Source organism: Symphodus melops, assembly GCF_947650265.1.
Source record: "Symphodus melops genome assembly, chromosome: 7".
In the NCBI taxonomy this organism is placed as follows: Eukaryota; Metazoa; Chordata; class Actinopteri; order Labriformes; family Labridae; genus Symphodus; species Symphodus melops.
Genome location: NC_136697.1, coordinates 28,492,352 through 28,512,053, shown reverse-complemented (window position 1 = coordinate 28,512,053; position 19,702 = coordinate 28,492,352). Strand labels below are relative to the sequence as shown.

The following is a 19,702-nucleotide window of genomic DNA, read 5'->3' as shown; positions in this document are numbered from 1 at the left end:
AGTGGAACCAGATTAACCATTGAAACCAGTAAGTACTGATGTAAATCTAAAGTATCACTGCAGAATAAAAAAAAAAAAAAAAAATAGAACATTTTGAGCTTCCATGTTTTACAAAACAGTTTGTTTGATCTGGAACATGATGTAGTTATTTTGTGATTAGTCTAAATATTGAAAGTATTGTGAATTAATCATTTTAATGTTAATACCTTTGGTTCAAACAGTTTTTAAAAGTCATCAGTCTAAATGAAGCGGTTGGCTGACAAACCAAAAATAGACATTTAATCGTCTAACTGTTTAGGTTTATTAAAACAACTTTATTTAAAACAAAAAGTCAACTTTTCTCAAACACAATAAATCAGAGTATCATCTGCATATTGAGTTTATTCAGTGAGGTTTGTGTAGTGAAGCTTCAGACTGTGTGACATATACAGCTGGTGGTAACAAGATCATCTTTGGAAGTGGAACCAGATTAACCATTGAAACCAGTAAGTACTGATATCAATCTAAAGCATCACTGCAGAATTGAAAAAATTAAAATAGAAAAATTTGAGCTTCCATGTTTTACGAAACAGTTTGTAACAGATTGTCAATACATCATGTTATTGTTCATAACTTCAGTTTAAACAGTTATTAAAAGTCATCAGTCTAAATGAAGCTGTTAGTTGACAAACCTAACAGAGACATTTAGTTTATTATTGAACCATTTAGGTTTATTAAAAGACAGTTTTTCTAAACAAAGTCAACTCGTCTCAAACACAGTAAATCAGAGTATCATCTGCATAATGAGTTTGTGTAGTGAAGCTTCAGACTGTGTGACATATTTATCTGGTGGTAACAAGATCATCTTTGGAAGTGGAACCAGATTAACCATTGAAACCAGTAAGTACTGATATCAATCTAAAGCATCACGTATACAGAGTTTAAAAAGTAAGAACAAAACAGAACAATTACGAGCTTAACATTTTGTGAGCAGTCTTCAAAAGACTGTCAAACAATATATTTAATGTTGATGACTCTTTCTAAATCAAACTGTTGGTTGACAATACTTGGAGATGTTTAAATATTCATTTAACTATTTAGGTTCATGAAATGGACCTTCTCTTCAACACAGTAAATCAGAGTATCATCTGTATATTGAGTTATTCAGTGAGGTTTGCGTAGTGTAGCTTCAGACTGTGTGACTTATGATCGAGACAAGCTTATCTTTGGAAGTGGAAGCAGACTTCATGTTACTGACAGTAAGTTGATTTATTTTCATTTTATAGTGAAATATCTGACAGTAGGAAACAGCATTGAACAAACAGTGTGTGTCATGACTTTAATCTACAATAGATGTAACTGTTAATATAATGGTTATATGAGCATCAGCTTGTTGTGTTTGGAAAGTGTGTCTGTTTCTGATAAAGTCCAAAGTGTGGATCAGTGGAGAACATCTAGAGCAGACTGAGTTTGTGTCGTGGTGCGTCATGTGGTGTGAATACTGGGAATCAGTTTAAGATCTACTTTGGAAGGGGAACCAGATTAACCATTGAAGCCAGTAAGTAGGATTTCAGTTTTCAAACTGTTTGATGTGTTTTGATATACCGTGTTTTATTTAATAATCGATAGTATGAAAGTACAGACACTTTTAAATACGACATTATTTCATTCAGCAGAGGCATAAATACATTTAAAATACTGTTGACAATGCTCGTATTGATACTGATTAGAAACACTAACTAAACATAGTCAGTTAGTAAAGAAAATATCTCTGCTCCATGTTTTATGTTTTTGCAGTTTCAGTTTTTTTAAAATTGGCTCTTAACTAAAAATACATTTTAATAATGTTCTGAGGCCGTTTTCTTAACTTACAAAGTGTTAACCTGTTTTACTTAAAATGCAACTGAGTGTAGATGATGGGGGTGAAATCCAATACAGACAATGTTTCAATGTTTAATTATGTTAGGGTTATGTGATGCTGAGGTTCTTCTGTTATTGTGGAGAAATAATATAAAGGACACATTTTACTCGTTCAACCAAATAATTAAAGACTGATAACGACTTGACCGTCATAGTTAGTGTGTGCAGACTGGTCCTCCAAGAGGACAGCTTGGGTTTGAGTCCGAGCTGTGGCTCTTTAATTTTGGATCATCAGAAGGCAAATATATAAAACCAGATTTTAATGGAGGGGACTGAGAGCTGAAGACATGACTGTGCTGCAGAGTTTGTGTCGTGGCGTTTAGTGTTGTGTGAACACTGGAACCTACAAGCTGATCTTTGGGTCGGGGATCCGACTAAATGTTGAAGCCAGTAAGTCCAGTTATATTTTATCAACTGGTTTATAAAAACTAATCTGAGTGAAAGAAGAAATTACTCCAACATGTTTAAAAAATGGTCATCCCATTTAATGAGTTAAAATCAATTCAGCTTTCATGGTTACATATTTTATTATTCATTTCATTTCCTTTTGAAAATATGTTTTCAAATGATTTAAATATTCAAAATTTCATCCAGTACATAACAAGAAATCATCTATTTGAAGGCTCTCTGTGAAAATCATGAAACATTTTAGAATCCTTATTAAGATAAAGTCAGAATATTATTTCAATGTGACTAGCATCAATTCTTAACAAGTTATATCTCAAGACACTTTACAAAAAGCAGGTAAATGACATGTTGGATCTTATTGATGATGGTCATTTTCCTCTGACAGTTTTATAAATAAAAGATACTGTAAATCACGTTTTTCTAATACAATGATGTGGCACCACCATTCATAAATATTTAGGTCATGACATTTAAAGGTTGTGGCATATTAATTATTTAAGTACTTAAATTTAAATATTATCAAAGTGTGTTCTTGTTTCTTTCAGTGAATCCACATTTTCTCTAAAAGTCAAATAATGAATGTGTTTCAAAGAGGAAGTAGGATTTGTAGTTCATGCTTGGGTAACATTCACTGTGTGACTGTCTCTGGAAACTACAAACTCATTTTTGGTAAAGGAACCAAAGTGACCGTACAGAGGCGTGAGTACAACGATTATATTTAATCATTGTGTAACTTCACACAGCTGCCTGTCAACGATGATGACTGAAATATCAAACAGTCAACACACTGGAACATTGAATTAGCTGAATCATGCTGTTGTATCTTTTCTAACAAGTCCTTTTTACCAACTTTAAATCACTGAATGCAAACAAAACAAGCTAAAGCTAATGTCCTACTAAGCTCGCTCTCTTACATGGCTGTGTAGTTATTGTATATTTCAAAATGTCTGCCTAAAAGAAGTCATGATTTAGTCATAACGTTGTGTTAACCACTTTAAAAAGCTGGAATATCTTTTATCAGTTTCTAATCAGCTGTTAATGTTGAAGTGTGGTAATGAAATGTCTCAGGGAGTTATCGGTCAGGACAGAATCACTGTGTGACTTCTGGAAACAGCTGGAAGCTCATTTTTGGAAAAGGGACCAAACTAACAGTAGACTACAGTGAGTATAAAGAAATATACTTTATATATTACTTTATATACTTTACAGTGCATGTTTAATGTAAGAAAAAGGCCCCAATAAAATCCTCAGGTTTCAACATTATAGCTGTGAATGATAAAATGATGCTGTATGCAGACAATGTGATTGTGTTGTTTAGTTATCGGTCAGGACAGAATCACTGTGTGACTTCTGGAAGCAGCAGGAGGCTGATTTTTGGGAAAGGGACCAAACTAACAGTAGACTACAGTGAGTATAAAGAAATATACTGCTTCAAAATACTGACAGTTTCTCCCCTTATAATTAAAAAGCAAATTAACATTTTACAATGAAGTAGAAAAAACAATAATTACACGTTTTTTAAAAGTCCAAATAAAATGAAGAGGATTTAAAATAAATTAAAGCTGGACTCTCTTAAAAAATGGTTTATAACCTCCTCAATGGGACTTTTCCTGGATAAATGTTAAATAAATAAAATAATAAGCTGTTATATTAGCTAAAATGATGCTGTATGCAGACGATGTGATTGTGTTGTTTAGTTATCGGTCAGGACAGAATCATTGTGTGACTTCTGGAAACAGCAGGAGACTGATTTTTGGGAAAGGGACCAAACTAACAGTAGACTACAGTAAGTATAAAGAAATATACTGCTTCAAAATACGTAACACAGTTTTTCCTTTTATAATTGAAAGGCATATTAACATTTTGTGATGAAGTAGAAAAAACAACAGTTATTTAAAGTCCAAATGAAATGAATATTTAAAATGCTGGACTCACTTGAAAAAACGTTTTTTAACCTGAATGGGACTTTTCCTGGATAAATAAAGGTTAAATAAATAAAATAATAAGCTGTTATATTAATGCTGTATGCAGACGATGTGGCTGTGTTGTTTAGTTATCGGGCAGGACAGAATCACTGTGTGACTGCTTCAGGAAACAGCAGGAGGCTGATTTTTGGGAAAGGGACCAAACTAACAGTAGACTACAGTGAGTATAAAGAAATATACTGCTTCAAAATACGTAACACAGTTTTTCCTTTTATAATTGAAAGGCATATTAACATTTCGTGATGAAGTAGAAAAAACAACAGTTATTAAAAGTCCAAATGGATATGGAATCCACTTTCCTGGATAAATAAAGGTTAAATAAATAAAATAATAAGCTGTTATATTAATGCTGTATGCAGACGATGTGGCTGTGTTGTTTAGTTATCGGGCAGGACAGAATCACTGTGTGACTGCTTCAGGAAACAGAAGGTTACTTTTCAGTAGAGGAGTACAGTTCACTGTTGAGTCCAGTGAGTATGCCTTCATCTGTTTTAAGCTTAGTTTATTCATTAAAGGTCATTTTAAAATGCTCATAAGCGTAACACATTTGTAGTATTGTATTTCCGAAGCTTCGAGCTGATGGAGACAGTAGTGCTGCTTTGATTTCTGTTAGCTGTTAGCCTGTTTGTTTAGAGTACATTACACTCTGCTTTCCAGCCTTTGAGCTCCTGAGAATTATCATGTGTATTAACTGATGAATGATGAAGTCAGGTGAATGCCAGAATGCGTCCCCTCTGCTGTAAGCTTTTAAACAATTCAGCTGAATCTGTAAAGTCATCATTAGGATTGATGAAGATGAATGAGAGCAGTGTGGACTGAAGCATCTGTCAGGTGACGTGGTTATCGCTGAGCTCAGATTCACTGTGTGACTTCTGGAGCAGGAAACTTTAAACTGATGTTTGGAGAAGGAATCAAAGTGAGGGTGGAAACCAGTAAGTAAAAGTAATCATCATTTCAATGTTAGCGTCATGTTCTCCAAACGTCCAACACTTCTAAAACATGTTGTTTTAATGATCAATGTTACAAAGAGAATCCAGGCGTTACATTGACTTCTCCTTTATGAGTAAAGTCAAACTGTGCATATCTGCACGTCTCCTGCACGCTGTCTAAAGTGTGCAATAACATCTACATTTATGTATGTCTGACCTTGAATTGTCTCCTGAGGGACAAATAAAGTTTTTTTGAATTGATTTGAATATTCAAAGGTTGCCAATGTTTTAGTGCGATTTAGACGAGACGGATGTGATATTTGGTGGATAGAGACTTGGAATCAAACGTTGATATGATTGGAGTAAAACTCAAACATCGATTCTGATGAAGTTCTTGTACCGTGATGACTATAAACACAACTAATCTGAAGGAAGTGAAGAAGAGTAGAGTCATTAGAAGATCTAAAGGTTGAAATCCGGGGCCCCGTGTTCTCTTTCTGAGGGCCATGTTTGTTTTCTGCTATAAAGACCATGTGCAGGAGCTTCTCTGTAGGTTTTATGAGTCTGAATGTCATTTATAAACTTACTGTTGTTCTTTGGGTCAATAAGAATAATGAGTTATATGATGTAGTATCCTCCTCATGGCTCTGTAACTCCATCAGTAGTGTAACATGTAGCAGTGTGTTGAAGCCGAGGTCGCTCCTGTAGTTTCAGTACAGATCTGATTCACTGTGTGACTGCTGGAGGAGGAAACCTCAAACTGTTTTTTGGAAAAGGAACCAAACTGTGTGTCGAGTCCAGTGAGTACCAAAGCCATCAGCACAGGCTGCTCGATAAGAATCTGATCATTCACACTCTGAAGTTCATGTCAGGATGGTTAAAAAACTTCAGGTCAGTCGTTGCTTTGGACAGATGTGACTGTGGGAGTCTTTGGTTTGGTGCTTGATGCACATCAGAGGCTTTAGTCCTCCAGGAGGGTCACCCAGGGTCAGCTCTGTCCTGCATGTGGAACCTGACTTTATAAAAAGCAGCCAGTTCTTGTAAATAGTTTCAGTGTGACTGTCAGTTTCTGAGTGTTGATGCTGTGTGACTGGAACAACGTCAGGCTGGAAGATAGTTTTAAGCAAAGGAGTCAAAGTGACTGTTGAGCCCAGTGAGTATTTATCTATTGATAATGATTTTATTTCTTTTATCTGAGGAAAGTTAAACATCATATCTGAATGAAGACATTCTTCATCTTTGTCCACTTCTTCAACACAAAGTTGATTAAACAGACTTCTCATAGTCATCATAATCCTAATCTATTAATACATTCTAATCTGTTATATTGACTACTACAACAGAACCTTTCATTAGTTCAGTGATCATGGTACATTAGTAAAGGCTTGACTGTTTGCAGATGATGTGATTACATAAGTCTCTGTTGGGTTAGTATTGCTGGACTTTATGTAGTGAGAACAAACACAGTGTGACTGGGTCGGGATATCAGAAACTCATTTTTGGGGACGGAATCAGACTATTTGTGGAGGACAGTAAGTTGGGTTATTATTACTATTGTATTTTACATTTTATTATTATCTACAAACATTTGTCTGTGACGGGGATGTCAAGATACCAGAAATTTAAACTTTGACATGATTGTAGAAGAAAATTAATTGACAGGAGAGCAATGAAAATAATGTCCTAGACAGCCGATATGTCCTTGTTATTTATGACCAAACATTACAGGCTCCTGCACACTTAATCAATATCACAAAAACACTGGTAACATTTCTGTAACTATAACTCAAGGTGTTTTTTTCTGGGGACACAATTCAAGATTAATCAAAAAACCTATGTGCACAGATAGAAAGGTTTGTAATAATTCAGATACAGTTACTAATTTTCCCATAAAAACTTCAGAATCTAAATATTTTACTGGGACAGTTTTGTTCTTCAACATCCCGACGACATCAGTTTAAACTTTTCACACAAAATAGTCGTTTTTAAATCTTTATAACCCAACAGAACCTTTCATTAGTTCAGTCATCATGATATGTTAGAAATGTTTGACTGTTTGCAGATGATGTGGTTACATTAGTCTCTGTTGGGCTAGCAAGGATGGACTTTATGTAACGAGAACAAACACTGTGTGACTCAGTCTGGAGGTTGGAAAGTCATTTTTGGGGAGGGCGTCAAACTATTTGTGGAAGACAGTAAGTTCATTCATTATTATGACTTATGTTTTACATTATATTGAATTTACAAACGTGTTCATAACGAGGGCCGTAATGATGCATGAATTTCAAACTTTGATATAATTAGATGAAAAATGAAATTATATCAATACTTTATAGATTCTATGACAACAAAAATAGAAGTCCTAGACTCCAATGTGGAATGATTTTTTTGTATTTTATGCACAAACATTGCATTGAAGGCAAATTCCTGCACATTGACTTAATTGCACAAAAACATTAAAAAACATTTCTGTATTTGTATTTGAAGATGTCCTTTTTTAGAGACACAACTCAAGATGAATCCAAACACATGACTGTTACGTTCCCAGATGGGAACATTTTAGAGAATTCAAATGAAATGACACATTTCCCTGAAAAACTTCAGAATCTTAAATTTATTGAAAGGACATTGTTCTTCTTGAACACTCTGACAATATCAGTTAAAACTGTTTAAAATTGCATTGCTGGACTTTATGTAACAAGAACAAACACTGTGTGACTGGGACTGGAATTGGGAAACTGTTATTTGGGGAGGGCATCAAATTGTTCGTGGAGGACAGTAAGTTCACTCATTATTATGACTTATGTTTTTACATTATATTGAATCTACAAACATTTGTCTGTAACAGGGATAGTCATAATACCAGAATATCAAACTTTGATATGATTCTAGAAAAAAATGAAATCACACGATAAAAACAATGTTCTAGACATTTAATATGGAGTAATGTCCTTGTTATTTATGACCAAACATTGCTGGCAAACTCCTGCACACTTAATCAATTGCACAAAACCACTGGTTTAAACTTTTCACACAAAATAGTTATTTTTAAATCTTTATAACCCAACAGAACCTTTAATGAGTTCAGTCATCATGGTATGTTAGTACAAAGTTTGACTGTTTGCAGATGATGTGATTACATTAGTCTCTGTTGGGTTCATTGTGATGGACTTTATGTAACGAGAACAAACACTGTGTGACTCAGTCTGGAAGTTTCAAAGTCATTTTTGGGGAGGGCGTCAAATTGTTCGTGGAGGACAGTAAGTTCAATCATTATTATGACTTATTTTTATGTTTTTACATTTCATACTCAGTGCACTGACTGAAATGCACAAAAATATTAGAAACATTTCTGTACTCGTAATTCAAGGTGTCTTTTTGTAGTAACACAACTCAAGATGAATCCAAACACACGACTGTTACGTTCCCAGATGGGAACATTTTAGAGAATTCAAATAAAATGGCACATTTCCCTGAAAAACTTCAGAATCTGAAATTTTTTATAGGACAGTTTTGTTCTTCAAAAGACTTGAAAACATCAGTTCAAACTTGTCACACAAAAATAGTTGTTTTTAAATCTTAACATCCCAACAGAACCTTTAATGAGTTCAGTGATCATGGTATGTTAGTAAAAAGTTGGACTGTTTGCAGATGATGTGATTACATTAGTCTCTGTTGGGTTCATTGTGATGGACTTTATGTAACGAGAACAAACACTGTGTGACTCAGTCTGGAATTGGGAAACTCATTTTTGGGGAGGGCGTCAAATTGTTCGTGGAGGACAGTAAGTTGAATCATTTTTATGACTTATGTTTTTATATTATATCGAATTTACAAACATTTGTCTGTAATGGAGATAGTCATAATACCAGAATATCAAACTTTGACATGATTCCAGAAAAAAATGAAATCACACGACGACTACAAAAACAATGTCCTAGACACTTAATATGGAGTATTTCCTTATTTATTACAACACTTAATCACTGGTAACATTTCTGTACTCATAGTTCAAGGTTAATCATAAAACATGACTTTTGAATAATTCAGATAAAATTACTAATTTTCCCACAAAAGCGTCAGAATCTAAATATTTTTACTGGGACAGTTTTGTTCTTCAAAAGTCTTGAAAACATCAGTTCAAACTTGTCACACAAAAATAGTTGTTTTTAAATCTTTATGGCCCAACAGATCCTTTAATGAGTTCAGTGATCATGGTATGTTAGTAAACAGTTTGACTGTTTGCAGATGATATGATTAAATCCGTCTCTGTTGAGTTAGCATTGATGGACTTTATGTAACGAGAACAAACACTGTGTGACTGGGACGGGAAGTTTCAAAGTCATTTTTGGGCAGGGCGTCAAATTGTTCGTGGAGGACAGTAAGTTCAATCATTATTATGACTTTTATTTTTATGTCTTTACATTTCATACTCAGTGCACTGACTGAAATGCACAAAAATATTAGAAACATTTCTGTACTCGTAATTCAAGGTGTCTTTTTGTAGTAACACAACTCAAGATGAATCCAAACACACGACTGTTCCGTTCCCAGATGGGAACATTTTAGAGAATTCAAATAAAATGAAACATTTCCCTGAAAAACTTCAGAATATTACATTTTTTATAGGACAGGTTTGTCCTTGAACATCCTGACAATATCAGTAAAAACTGTTTATACACAAAAATAACTTTTAAACATAAATCTTTAGATCCCAACAGAACCTTTAATTAGTTCAGTCATCATGATATGTTAGAAATGTTTGACTGTTTGCAGATGATGTGATTACATTAGTCTCTGTTGGGTTCATTGTGATGGACTTTATGTAACGAGAACAAACAATGTGTGACTGGGACTGGAATTGGGAAACTCATTTTTGGGGAGGGCATCAAATTGTTCGTGGAGGACAGTAAGTTGACTCATTATTATGACTTATGTTTTTACATTATATTGAATCTACAAACATTTGTCTGTAACGGGGATAGTCATAATACCAGAATATCAAACTTTGAAATGATTCTAGAAAAAAATGAAATCACACGATAAAAACAATGTTCTAGACATTTAATATGGAGTAATGTCCTTGTTATTTATGACCAAACATTGCTGGCAAACTCCTGTACACTTAATTAATTGCACAAAAACACTGGTAACATTTTTGTATTCATAATTCAAAGTTAATCATAAAACATGACAGTTAAGTGCACAGATAGAACAGTTTTGAATAATTCAGATAAAATTACTAATTTTCCCACAAAAGCATCAGACTCTAAATATTTTTACTGGGACAGTTTTGTTCTTCAAAAGACTTGAAAACATCAGTTCAAACTTGTCACACAAAAATAGTTGTTTTTAAATCTTTATGGGCCAACAGAACCTTTAATTAGTTCAGTGTCCATCAGTTCATGGTATGTTAGTAAAAAGTTTGACTGTTTGCAGATGACGTGGTTAAATCTGTCTCTGTTGAGTTCATTGTGATGGACTTTATGTAACGAGAACAAACACTGTGTGACTCAGTCTGGATTTGGGAAACTCTTATTTGGGGAGGGCATCAAATTGTTCGTGGAGAACAGTAAGTTCACTCCTTATTATGACTTATATTTTTAAAACTTTATTGAATCAACAAACATTTGTCTGTAACGGGGATAGTCATAGTACCAGAATATCAAACTTTGAAATGATTCTAGAAAAAAAGGAAATCACATGATAAAAAACAATGTCCTAGACACTTAATATGGAGTAATGTCCTTGTTATTTATGACCGAACATTGCTGGCAAACTCATGTACACTTCATTAATTGCACAAAAACACTGGTAACATTTTTGTATTCATAATTCAAGGTTAATCATAAAACATGACAGTTACTTGCACAGATAGAACGGTTTTGAATAATTCAGATAAAATTACTAATTTTCCCACAAAAGCGTCAGAATCTAAATATTTTTACTGGGACAGTTTTGTTCTTCAAAAGACTTGAAAACATCAGTTCAAATTTGTCACACAAAAATAGTGGTTTTTAAATCTTTATGGCCCAACAGAACCTTTAATAAGTTCAGTTATCATGGTATGTTAGTAAAAAGTTTGACTGCTTGCAGATGATGTGATTAAATCCGTCTCTGTTGGGTTCATTGTGATGGACTTAATGTAACGAGAAAAAACACTGTGTGACTCAGTCTGGATTTGAGAAACTCTTATTTGGGGAGGGCATCAAATTGTTCGTGGAGGACAGTAAGTTCATTCATTATTATGACTTATGTCTTTACATTTCATACTCAGCACACTGACTGAACTTTTTGTAGTAACACAACTCAAGATGAATCCAAACACACGACTGTTACGTTCCCAGATGGGACAGGTTTGTTCTTGAACATTCTGCCAATATCAGTTAAAACTGTTTCCACACAGACATAATTGTTTTTAGACATATTTTTTGTAACCCAACGAAGCCTTTAATGAGTTCAGTGATGATGGTATGTTAGTAAAAAGTTTGACTGTTTGCAGATGATGTGATTACATTAGTCTCTGTTGGGTTCATTGTGATGGACTTTATGTAACGAGAACAAACACTGTGTGACTAGGACGTCGAATGGGAAACTTATTTTTGGGGAGGGCGTCAGAATGTTTGTGGAGGACAGTAAGTTGAATCATTATTATGTCTTATATTTTTACACTTTATTGAATCTACAAACGTCTCCATTGTAAGGGTTTTCGTTATGCATAAATTACTGTGATATAATTCTAGAAAAAACGAATAAGTCAATATGGTATCAAAAATAGAAGTCCTCGGCACTCACAACGGAATCATGTCCTTGTTTTTGTACGTCCAAACATTGCAAGAAAACTCCTGCACTCTGACTAAATTACTCAGAAACATTGGCAACATTTCCATACTTTTAATTTCAAGGTGTCTTTTTGTAGTGACACAACAAGAGGAGATAAACAAACACACGACTGTATGTGTCCAGATGGTAACATTTTGAGTAATCCAGATAAAATGACATAAAACTTAAAAAACACAAAAATAGTTTTTTTAAACATCATGTTTTATAACCCAACAGAACCTTTAATGAGTTCAGTGATCATGGTACATTAGTAAACAGTCTGACTGTTTGCAGATGATGTGATTAAATCCGCCTCTGTTGGGTTAGCATTGATGGACTTTATGTAACGAGAACAAACACTGTGTGACTGGAAATTGGAAAGTCATCTTTGGGCAGGGCGTCAAATTGTTCGTGGAGGACAGTAAGTTGAATCATTTTTATGACTTTCATTTTTATATTTTTATATACTCAGCACACTGACTGAACTGCACAAATAAAATGACACATTTTGCCTGACAAACTTTTTTTTAATGACTTATGTGTTTACATTATATTGAATCTACAAACGTGTCCATAACGAGGGCCGTCATGATATCTGATCGCTTTGATTCTAGAAAAAAATTAATTGATAAGATGGAAACAAAAATAAAAGTCCAACACACCCACCATGGGATCATTTCCTTATTTTGTTATTTATGACCAATCATTACAGGCAAACAAATTCATTGCACAACATGAGTGGAATACAGAAACATGATGGTAACTTTGTAGATAATTCAAATTCAATGACACATTTTCCCATTAAAAACTTGAGAATCTGAACATTTTTCATTTGCAAGGACAGATTTGTTCTTGACCATCCTGACACAGTTGAAACTGTTTACACATCGTGGTATGTTAGTAAAATGTTTGACTGTTTGCAGATGATGTGATTACATTAGTCTCTGTTGGGTTCATTGTGATGGACTTTATGTAACGAGAACAAACACAGTGTGACTGGGACGGGAAGTCGAAAACTTATTTTTGGGGAGGGAGTAAAATTGTTCGTGGAGGACAGTAAGTTCAATCATTATTATGACTTATATTTTTACACTTTATTGAATCAAGAAACATTTGTGTTTTGATAAAAGAATTTCAAACTTTAAAATGATTCTAGAAAAAAGTGACATGAAATGATTTATTTTTGGGGGTTTTAGATGGAGGGTGGCGGCTCGTCGCTGGTTATATTTTCTATTTTTACAGGAATATTGAATGTGAACATTTGATTCCATCATAACAGTCTCACAGTGAGGCGCACGACTTCAGGATACTACGTTCAACAAGAGAAATGTTCACTTTTTCAAAATAGTTAAGAAATAGTCAACTTGTGGTTGAAAATCCCCCCCGAGGCTCAAAAAGTTCTTCAAACATGTTAAACTAAAAAGAGGCGACAGAATGAGATGTGTAAATCTTCAGGGAGTTTCTGTCATTGGACTTTGAGCTGTGTGAACGGCATCGGGAATAAGATCTTGTTTGGATCGGGTTCAAAGCTCCGAGTTGAACTGAGTGAGTTTCATTTGAATAGAAATGATTTCTGATTTATTAGGATAAAGATCATATAGTTTAAAACTGGTAGCCTGTATATTTTATAACCTGTACACCTTTAGATTTAAATGTCATGACACTTTTAATATATGTGAACTCAGCTTATTTCAGTACAAAAATCAAAATAAAAGCAGAATAGCATTTCCAGAAAAATAAATTTCAAACGTGCCATTAATTGCAATGAACTATTCAAATGAAGCGAATTATCACATTTATAAAACATACGTCGTCGTATCAACCGGTGAAGAGAGTCTATGTCAGATCTGTAAAGGAATCTTTACTTCAGATTTAATAAGACTGATCTTCTGAGATAAGACGTGGGAAACTTTGACTTGAGAACATAAAGACGAGGTAGCTGGAGTGTTTGACACCTGGTGGTTTTGGTCGTTGAGTCATCCATAGTGTGTCTTCAAACACTAAAGTCCTCTTTGGTTCTGGTTCCAGACTCTTCATTGAAGCAGGTCAGACATGTTCTGTGTTCATTCAGCTGATTCTGTCTTTGAACAAACAAACAGTCCTGTCAAGGTTCACACTTTATAAACATCCTTATGATTCTACTTTAAAGTAAAGTGCTTCTATCAGGGCGCAGGTGGCCTAGTGGTGAGACAAACAAACTGGTCCTTCAATCAAACAAGAGATGGATATTAAAGATGAAGAGACCATTTAAAACAAGACGTAAACATGTTCATCGAACACGCTAAAGAGAGTTGGGAAGTTAGCGTTTAGCGTAGCATCACAGTGTGACTGACTCTTCAGGAGGACGGAGGCTGGTCTTTGGAAAAGGGACCAAACTAGCAATAAACAGGAGTGAGTATCAAACACCCAAATCTAAATGTGACCTTTACAAAGAGGATCAGACTGTCTGATGTTTCTCTCAGGCTCCTAAAGATTTATCTTCTGAAACGTATCTTCTGGTAACCGAGGTACAGAGACTCTCCAGACTGCTCAAAGACAGACTCAAACCCAGGCAGGACCGAGGTACAGAGACTGATGCTGAGCTCTGCCTCACACGTTCAACTGTTGTTCATATTTACAATCAGGAAAGATGAGAAACTGAAAATGAACCTGTGTGTGTTTTTAAAATCTTTAAACAGAAGTTAGATTGTGAGTCAGACTCGTCGACGTCAACGTAACAAGAATAGAGGAGTTTATTTAAAGATGTCTGATAATTAATAATCACTTTGTGAGAGATCAGTGGTGGAGGAAGCAGACAGGTCAGAAAGCTCAAACCTGATGAGCCTGATTAGACGGGCGTTGACCAGGGTCACCATGTGCACACGTGTTGCTGGAAACTGATCCCAGTCTCTGTGAACGCTCCAGTCTGGATCAGGGATTAAACCGAATCTGTCTGAACTCGTGGTCAGTAAAAAGTCCGACCCAGGTAGGACATGCTGCGAGTCTTTCAGACATGTTGAAGGAGCTCAGTCACAGCCGGAGTCCTCAGGGTCCAGACTAGACTTTAACAGGGATCCGGGTCTGGAGAAGACTTTGTAAAGGTCTCACTTCAGAGACTCCATGAGTCCTCTGATAAAGACGGGTCCAGGCTGATCTCGAAGCTTCTGCCTCCTTTAGATGTAAAGACTGTTTACATGCTGAGGATGGTGAGATAGTCAAGGTTGTTGTTGTGAGATCTTTCACAGTGTGAGACAGGATCCAAAGTCTACGTCCGTCCGTCCCACTCAGACAGACTCAGACCCACTCAGACAGACTCAGTAACTTCCCTCATGGAGTTAATGTTCACACTGTGACGACGTGTTGCTCTCAGTTTGGATTTGAAAGCAGCGCTCAGGTGTGTGTGTGTGTGTGTGTGTGTGTGTGTGACGACCTGGACTCGGGGTCATCCAGCCTCAAGCCTCACACGTGTTAATCAGGTTTTGTTTGTGTTTTTCAGAGGATGAGGAACTGCCGTCTTTCTACAAACTGGAGGGAAATGACTCGACGGCGTGCCTCGCCACCGGCTTCACCAGAATCAACGGCGTGGACAAGACTAATGGAAAGGAGCTGTTCAGCGGGACAGAGGCCGTCAGGTCAAAGGACGAGTCCGTGTACACCAAAGTGGCTGTCCTAAAGGACCAAGACGGCGACACCTGTGACCAGTGTAAGTGTGAAATGAATACAATTGTTACCATGACGACGCTCCACCTGTCACCATGTCTCTCAGAGTGATCCATCACAGACGGTTGATCAGTGTGTCTGATTCTTTCAGTGGAGGCTGAATCTGGTGTCGATGGAGACTCTTTGAATCGAGGTTGGTACCAAACGCTCGTCTTTAAATCTCATGTTTGATGAGTCGATGATTCGTCTCGTGTTCGTGACCACGACGCCTCTTTGTTTCTCACAGACCCCATGGTCAACCTGATGTCTCTCACCATCGTCGGCCTCAGGCTGATCTTCATCAAGACCGTCGTCTTCAACGTCCTGATCACCCTCAAACTGTGGATTAGTCAGTGTGAGTACAACACACACACACGCACACATGCACACACACACACTCACACACACACACTCACACACACAACCACACACACGCACACACACACACACACACACACACACACACACACACACTGTCCACCATCTTGTTATTGTTGTTGTAGCTCTCTTCCTCTGTCTGATCACAGAGGAGGAGAGCAGCTCTCTGATTGGCTGATTGATCACAGAGGAGGAGAGCAGCTCTCTGATTGGCTGATTGATCACAGAGGAAAAGAGCAGCTCTCTGATTGGCTGATTGATCACAGAAGAGGAGAGCAGCTCTCTGATTGGCTGATTGATCACATAAGGAGAGAGCAGCTCTCTGATTGGCTGATTGATCACATAAGGAGAGAGCAGCTCTCTGATTGGTCCTTTAGATAAAGAGACCTGCTGGTTGTCTTTGTCTGTGGATGTTTGAAGTGTAAATCTCTTGTGTTGTTTCTTCTTGTAGAAACGTGTCAGACGGTGGACAGAGAGAAAGAGGAGCTGCTGGATTCAGAGAGAGAGACTCCGAACCTTCAGCTTCAGCGTCGTCTGCTGATGTGTATTAAACTGTATAAATATGTTCTGTTCATGTAATCCCTCCTTCAAAGCCTCTGTGATGACTGAATGTTTATCTGTTCATGTTGCTTCAGTGAAACCTGTTTAAACCTGCTAAATAAAGTCTGTCAGAATAAAACACAGTGTGTGCTGTTTGTATGATTCCACTTTATAACCTCCATGTTCTCCAACATGAGCGCAGGATGTTCAGTCAGCTCCACTTATTACATCATGTTAACACTTCAGCCTCCTGCTGCTTGTAACAGGTTTTAAAGTTACAATATGTAGATTTGATTTTGGTTAAAGATTTGATTTTGGTTCGGCTTAGGAGGAAAATGAAACAGTACTCAATAAATGGACAACAATTGTATGTGGTGACAATAAACCCCTTATATTTTGTTGACAGAACTATTTTACATATATACAATTATTTACAATAGTGCACTTTTTTAGAACAAGAAAAAAACACAAAAAGAAGAGTCCATTCAATTCTGAGACTTATTGTTCAGAACAATCAATCAGTCTTTTTTTTTTCCGGCAGCAGAAGTCCCTACCACACTTGAAGTAGAAAGTAAGTCTGACTTCTGCTCCAGCACAGAGATGTGTCGTCTGATGTTGATTCACAGGATATGGTATGATAGGACAGGATAGGATAGGATACCTGGCCTGTATAAAACAATGCTTTAGTATACTATTCAAAAAACTTCTTTTGCAATAAATAACCATGGTTATTGTCATAGCTGCAGCCAGCTATTAGCAACTAATCACAAACAATATATACTCCACATGCAGAACATTATTTAATAGAACAAACATGTCTGCAGCTCATGCCGCTTAGCATTAGCAACATTTAGCATATTGTGGCTAACGCCGTTTAGCATTAGCAATGCCACACTCACCAATTCCTTTAAGTTAGAGGATCAGAGGATCCCCACTCAGCATGGCTCAGTCACTCTTTACATCTGCAGGTTGAGGTGCACAATGACTAAAAACCAGGCTTTTAAAACCACATGAATTTTGAGAAGGTTAGTTGATGTTTACAGTATTTTACCTGCTTCCACTCTCCGTCTTAGCGTCTCACCCTTTCACCCACCGGTGTGTGTTTAATTGTCATGGTGACGCAAGTATCGCGAGATGTAGCGCAAGTATCGCGAGATGTAGCGCAAGTATCGCGAGATGTGGCTAACAGGAGTTCACAGCGAGATAAAAAATAAATAAAATAAATACATTTTATTAGCTGGGTTACAGGTCATTTCTCTAAAGGTGCCACAATGCCACACTTTATTTATCTCTGTGAAACATTTTGGTCATGGAAGATACTTTATAACCTCCATGTTCTCCAACATGAGCGCAGGATGTTCAGTCAGCTCCACTTATTACATCATGTTAACACTTCAGCCTCCTGCTGCTGCAGCCACTACCGCCCATCAGGGGCCACTACCATCTATCAGGGGCCACTACTGCCCATCAGGGGCCACTACCACCCATCAGGGGCCACTACCACCCATCAGGGGCCACTGACATCTATCAGGGGCCACTACCGCCCATCAGGGGCCACTACCACCCATCAGGGACCACTACCACCCATCAGGAGCCACTACCGCCCATCAGGGACCACTACCACCCATCAGGGACCACTACCGCCCATCAGGGGCCACTACCGCCCATCAGGGACCACTACCACCCATCAGGGACCACTACCGCCCATCAGGGGCCACTACCGCCCATCAGGGACCACTACCACCCATCAGGGACCACTACCACCCATCAGGAGCCACTACCGCCCATCAGGGACCACTACCACCCATCAGGGACCACTACCACCCATCAGGAGCCACTACCGCCCATCAGGGGCCACTACCATCTATCAGGGGCCACTACTGCCCATCAGGGGCCACTACCACCCATCAGGAGCCACTACCGCCCATCAGGGGCCACTACCATCTATCAGGGGCCACTACTGCCCATCAGGGGCCACTACCACCCATCAGGGGCCACGACAAAAATCATTTATCATTTTCATTTTCATAATAAATGAAAACAGGTCCCACAGAGCTGAACTCCATATCAGGGTTAAACAGAGTCTGTGCAGGTCACATGACCACTCACTATGAATACAGCACCTTTAAAACAACAAACAGCTCTACAGACTGAACAGGACAAACATGCCGAACACTGAAGATACTTTTCACATCTATAGGGATAAAACATAGTGACAGTATTCTCATCATTAGAGGCAAAGAGATTTAAACATTCAGAGTTAAAGGTTCAGGGCAGAGAGCGTGACGGCCCAGGGTTCGAGCCAGGAGCAGCTGATTGGTGGACGACAGGTCAGAACCAAGAACAAAGACTTACAGCAAACAGAGTGGAGATGATCTCACAAATCCACCTCTCTGAATCTTTATCAATCAATCAATCAATCAATCTTTATTTGTATAGCGTCAATTCATAACAGGCGTTATCTCAAGACACTTTACAAAAGCAGAAAAAAGAACAAAAAAAAGAACAAACTTCCTTTTAACAGGCAGAAATCTTCAGCAGACCCGGATCATGATGAACAGCCATCTGCTAAACTGTGCTGGGCTTGAAAATGGGACAAGATGCAGAAAGAAGAATAGGATAGGATAGGTGGAGGGGGGGGTCTGGGCAGGCCATCCTCACTAACAGTCCCAAGGAACCTAAGAGAGCTCAGGAGCTCCCAGAAAAAGGAGAGGTTAGAATATAAAGATAGAGACAAGCAGTAATAAGATATGAAAGCTGGGAGAGAGAGATAAGAGATCCTGGTGCCAGTTCCCCCGGTAGTCTAGGCCTATAGCAGCAGATCTATGAGCTGGTCCTAAGCCAGCCCTAACTATAAGATTTATCAAAAAGAAAAGTTTGAAGTCTATTCTTAAAAGTACCTAGTGTGTCTGCCTCCCGGACCCCGACTAGTAGACAATTCCAAAGGAGCCTGATAACTAAAGGCTCTACCTCCCATAGTACTTTTAGAGACTATAGGCACCACGAGCAGGCCTGCATTCTGGGAACGTAATGTTCTTAGATAGTATGGTACAATGAACTCTT

At 37.4% G+C, this 19,702-nt stretch overlaps 1 protein-coding gene across 1 annotated transcript in view; it reads left to right on the top strand.

Moving 5' to 3' along the window:
- The window catches only part of LOC306826988 (uncharacterized protein), a 30,485-nt gene extending 13,703 nt beyond the window's left edge, over positions 1-16,782 (top strand). Inside the window, exons 2-5 of the mRNA XM_079348592.1 lie at positions 15,519-15,725; positions 15,834-15,875; positions 15,969-16,076; positions 16,551-16,782. Coding sequence (XP_079204718.1) covers positions 15,519-15,725; positions 15,834-15,875; positions 15,969-16,076; positions 16,551-16,552 — 359 coding nt within the window. The 3' untranslated portion in view covers positions 16,553-16,782. The remainder of the gene's footprint in view (positions 1-15,518; positions 15,726-15,833; positions 15,876-15,968; positions 16,077-16,550) is intronic.
- Positions 16,783-19,702: the final 2,920 nt, after the last annotated feature.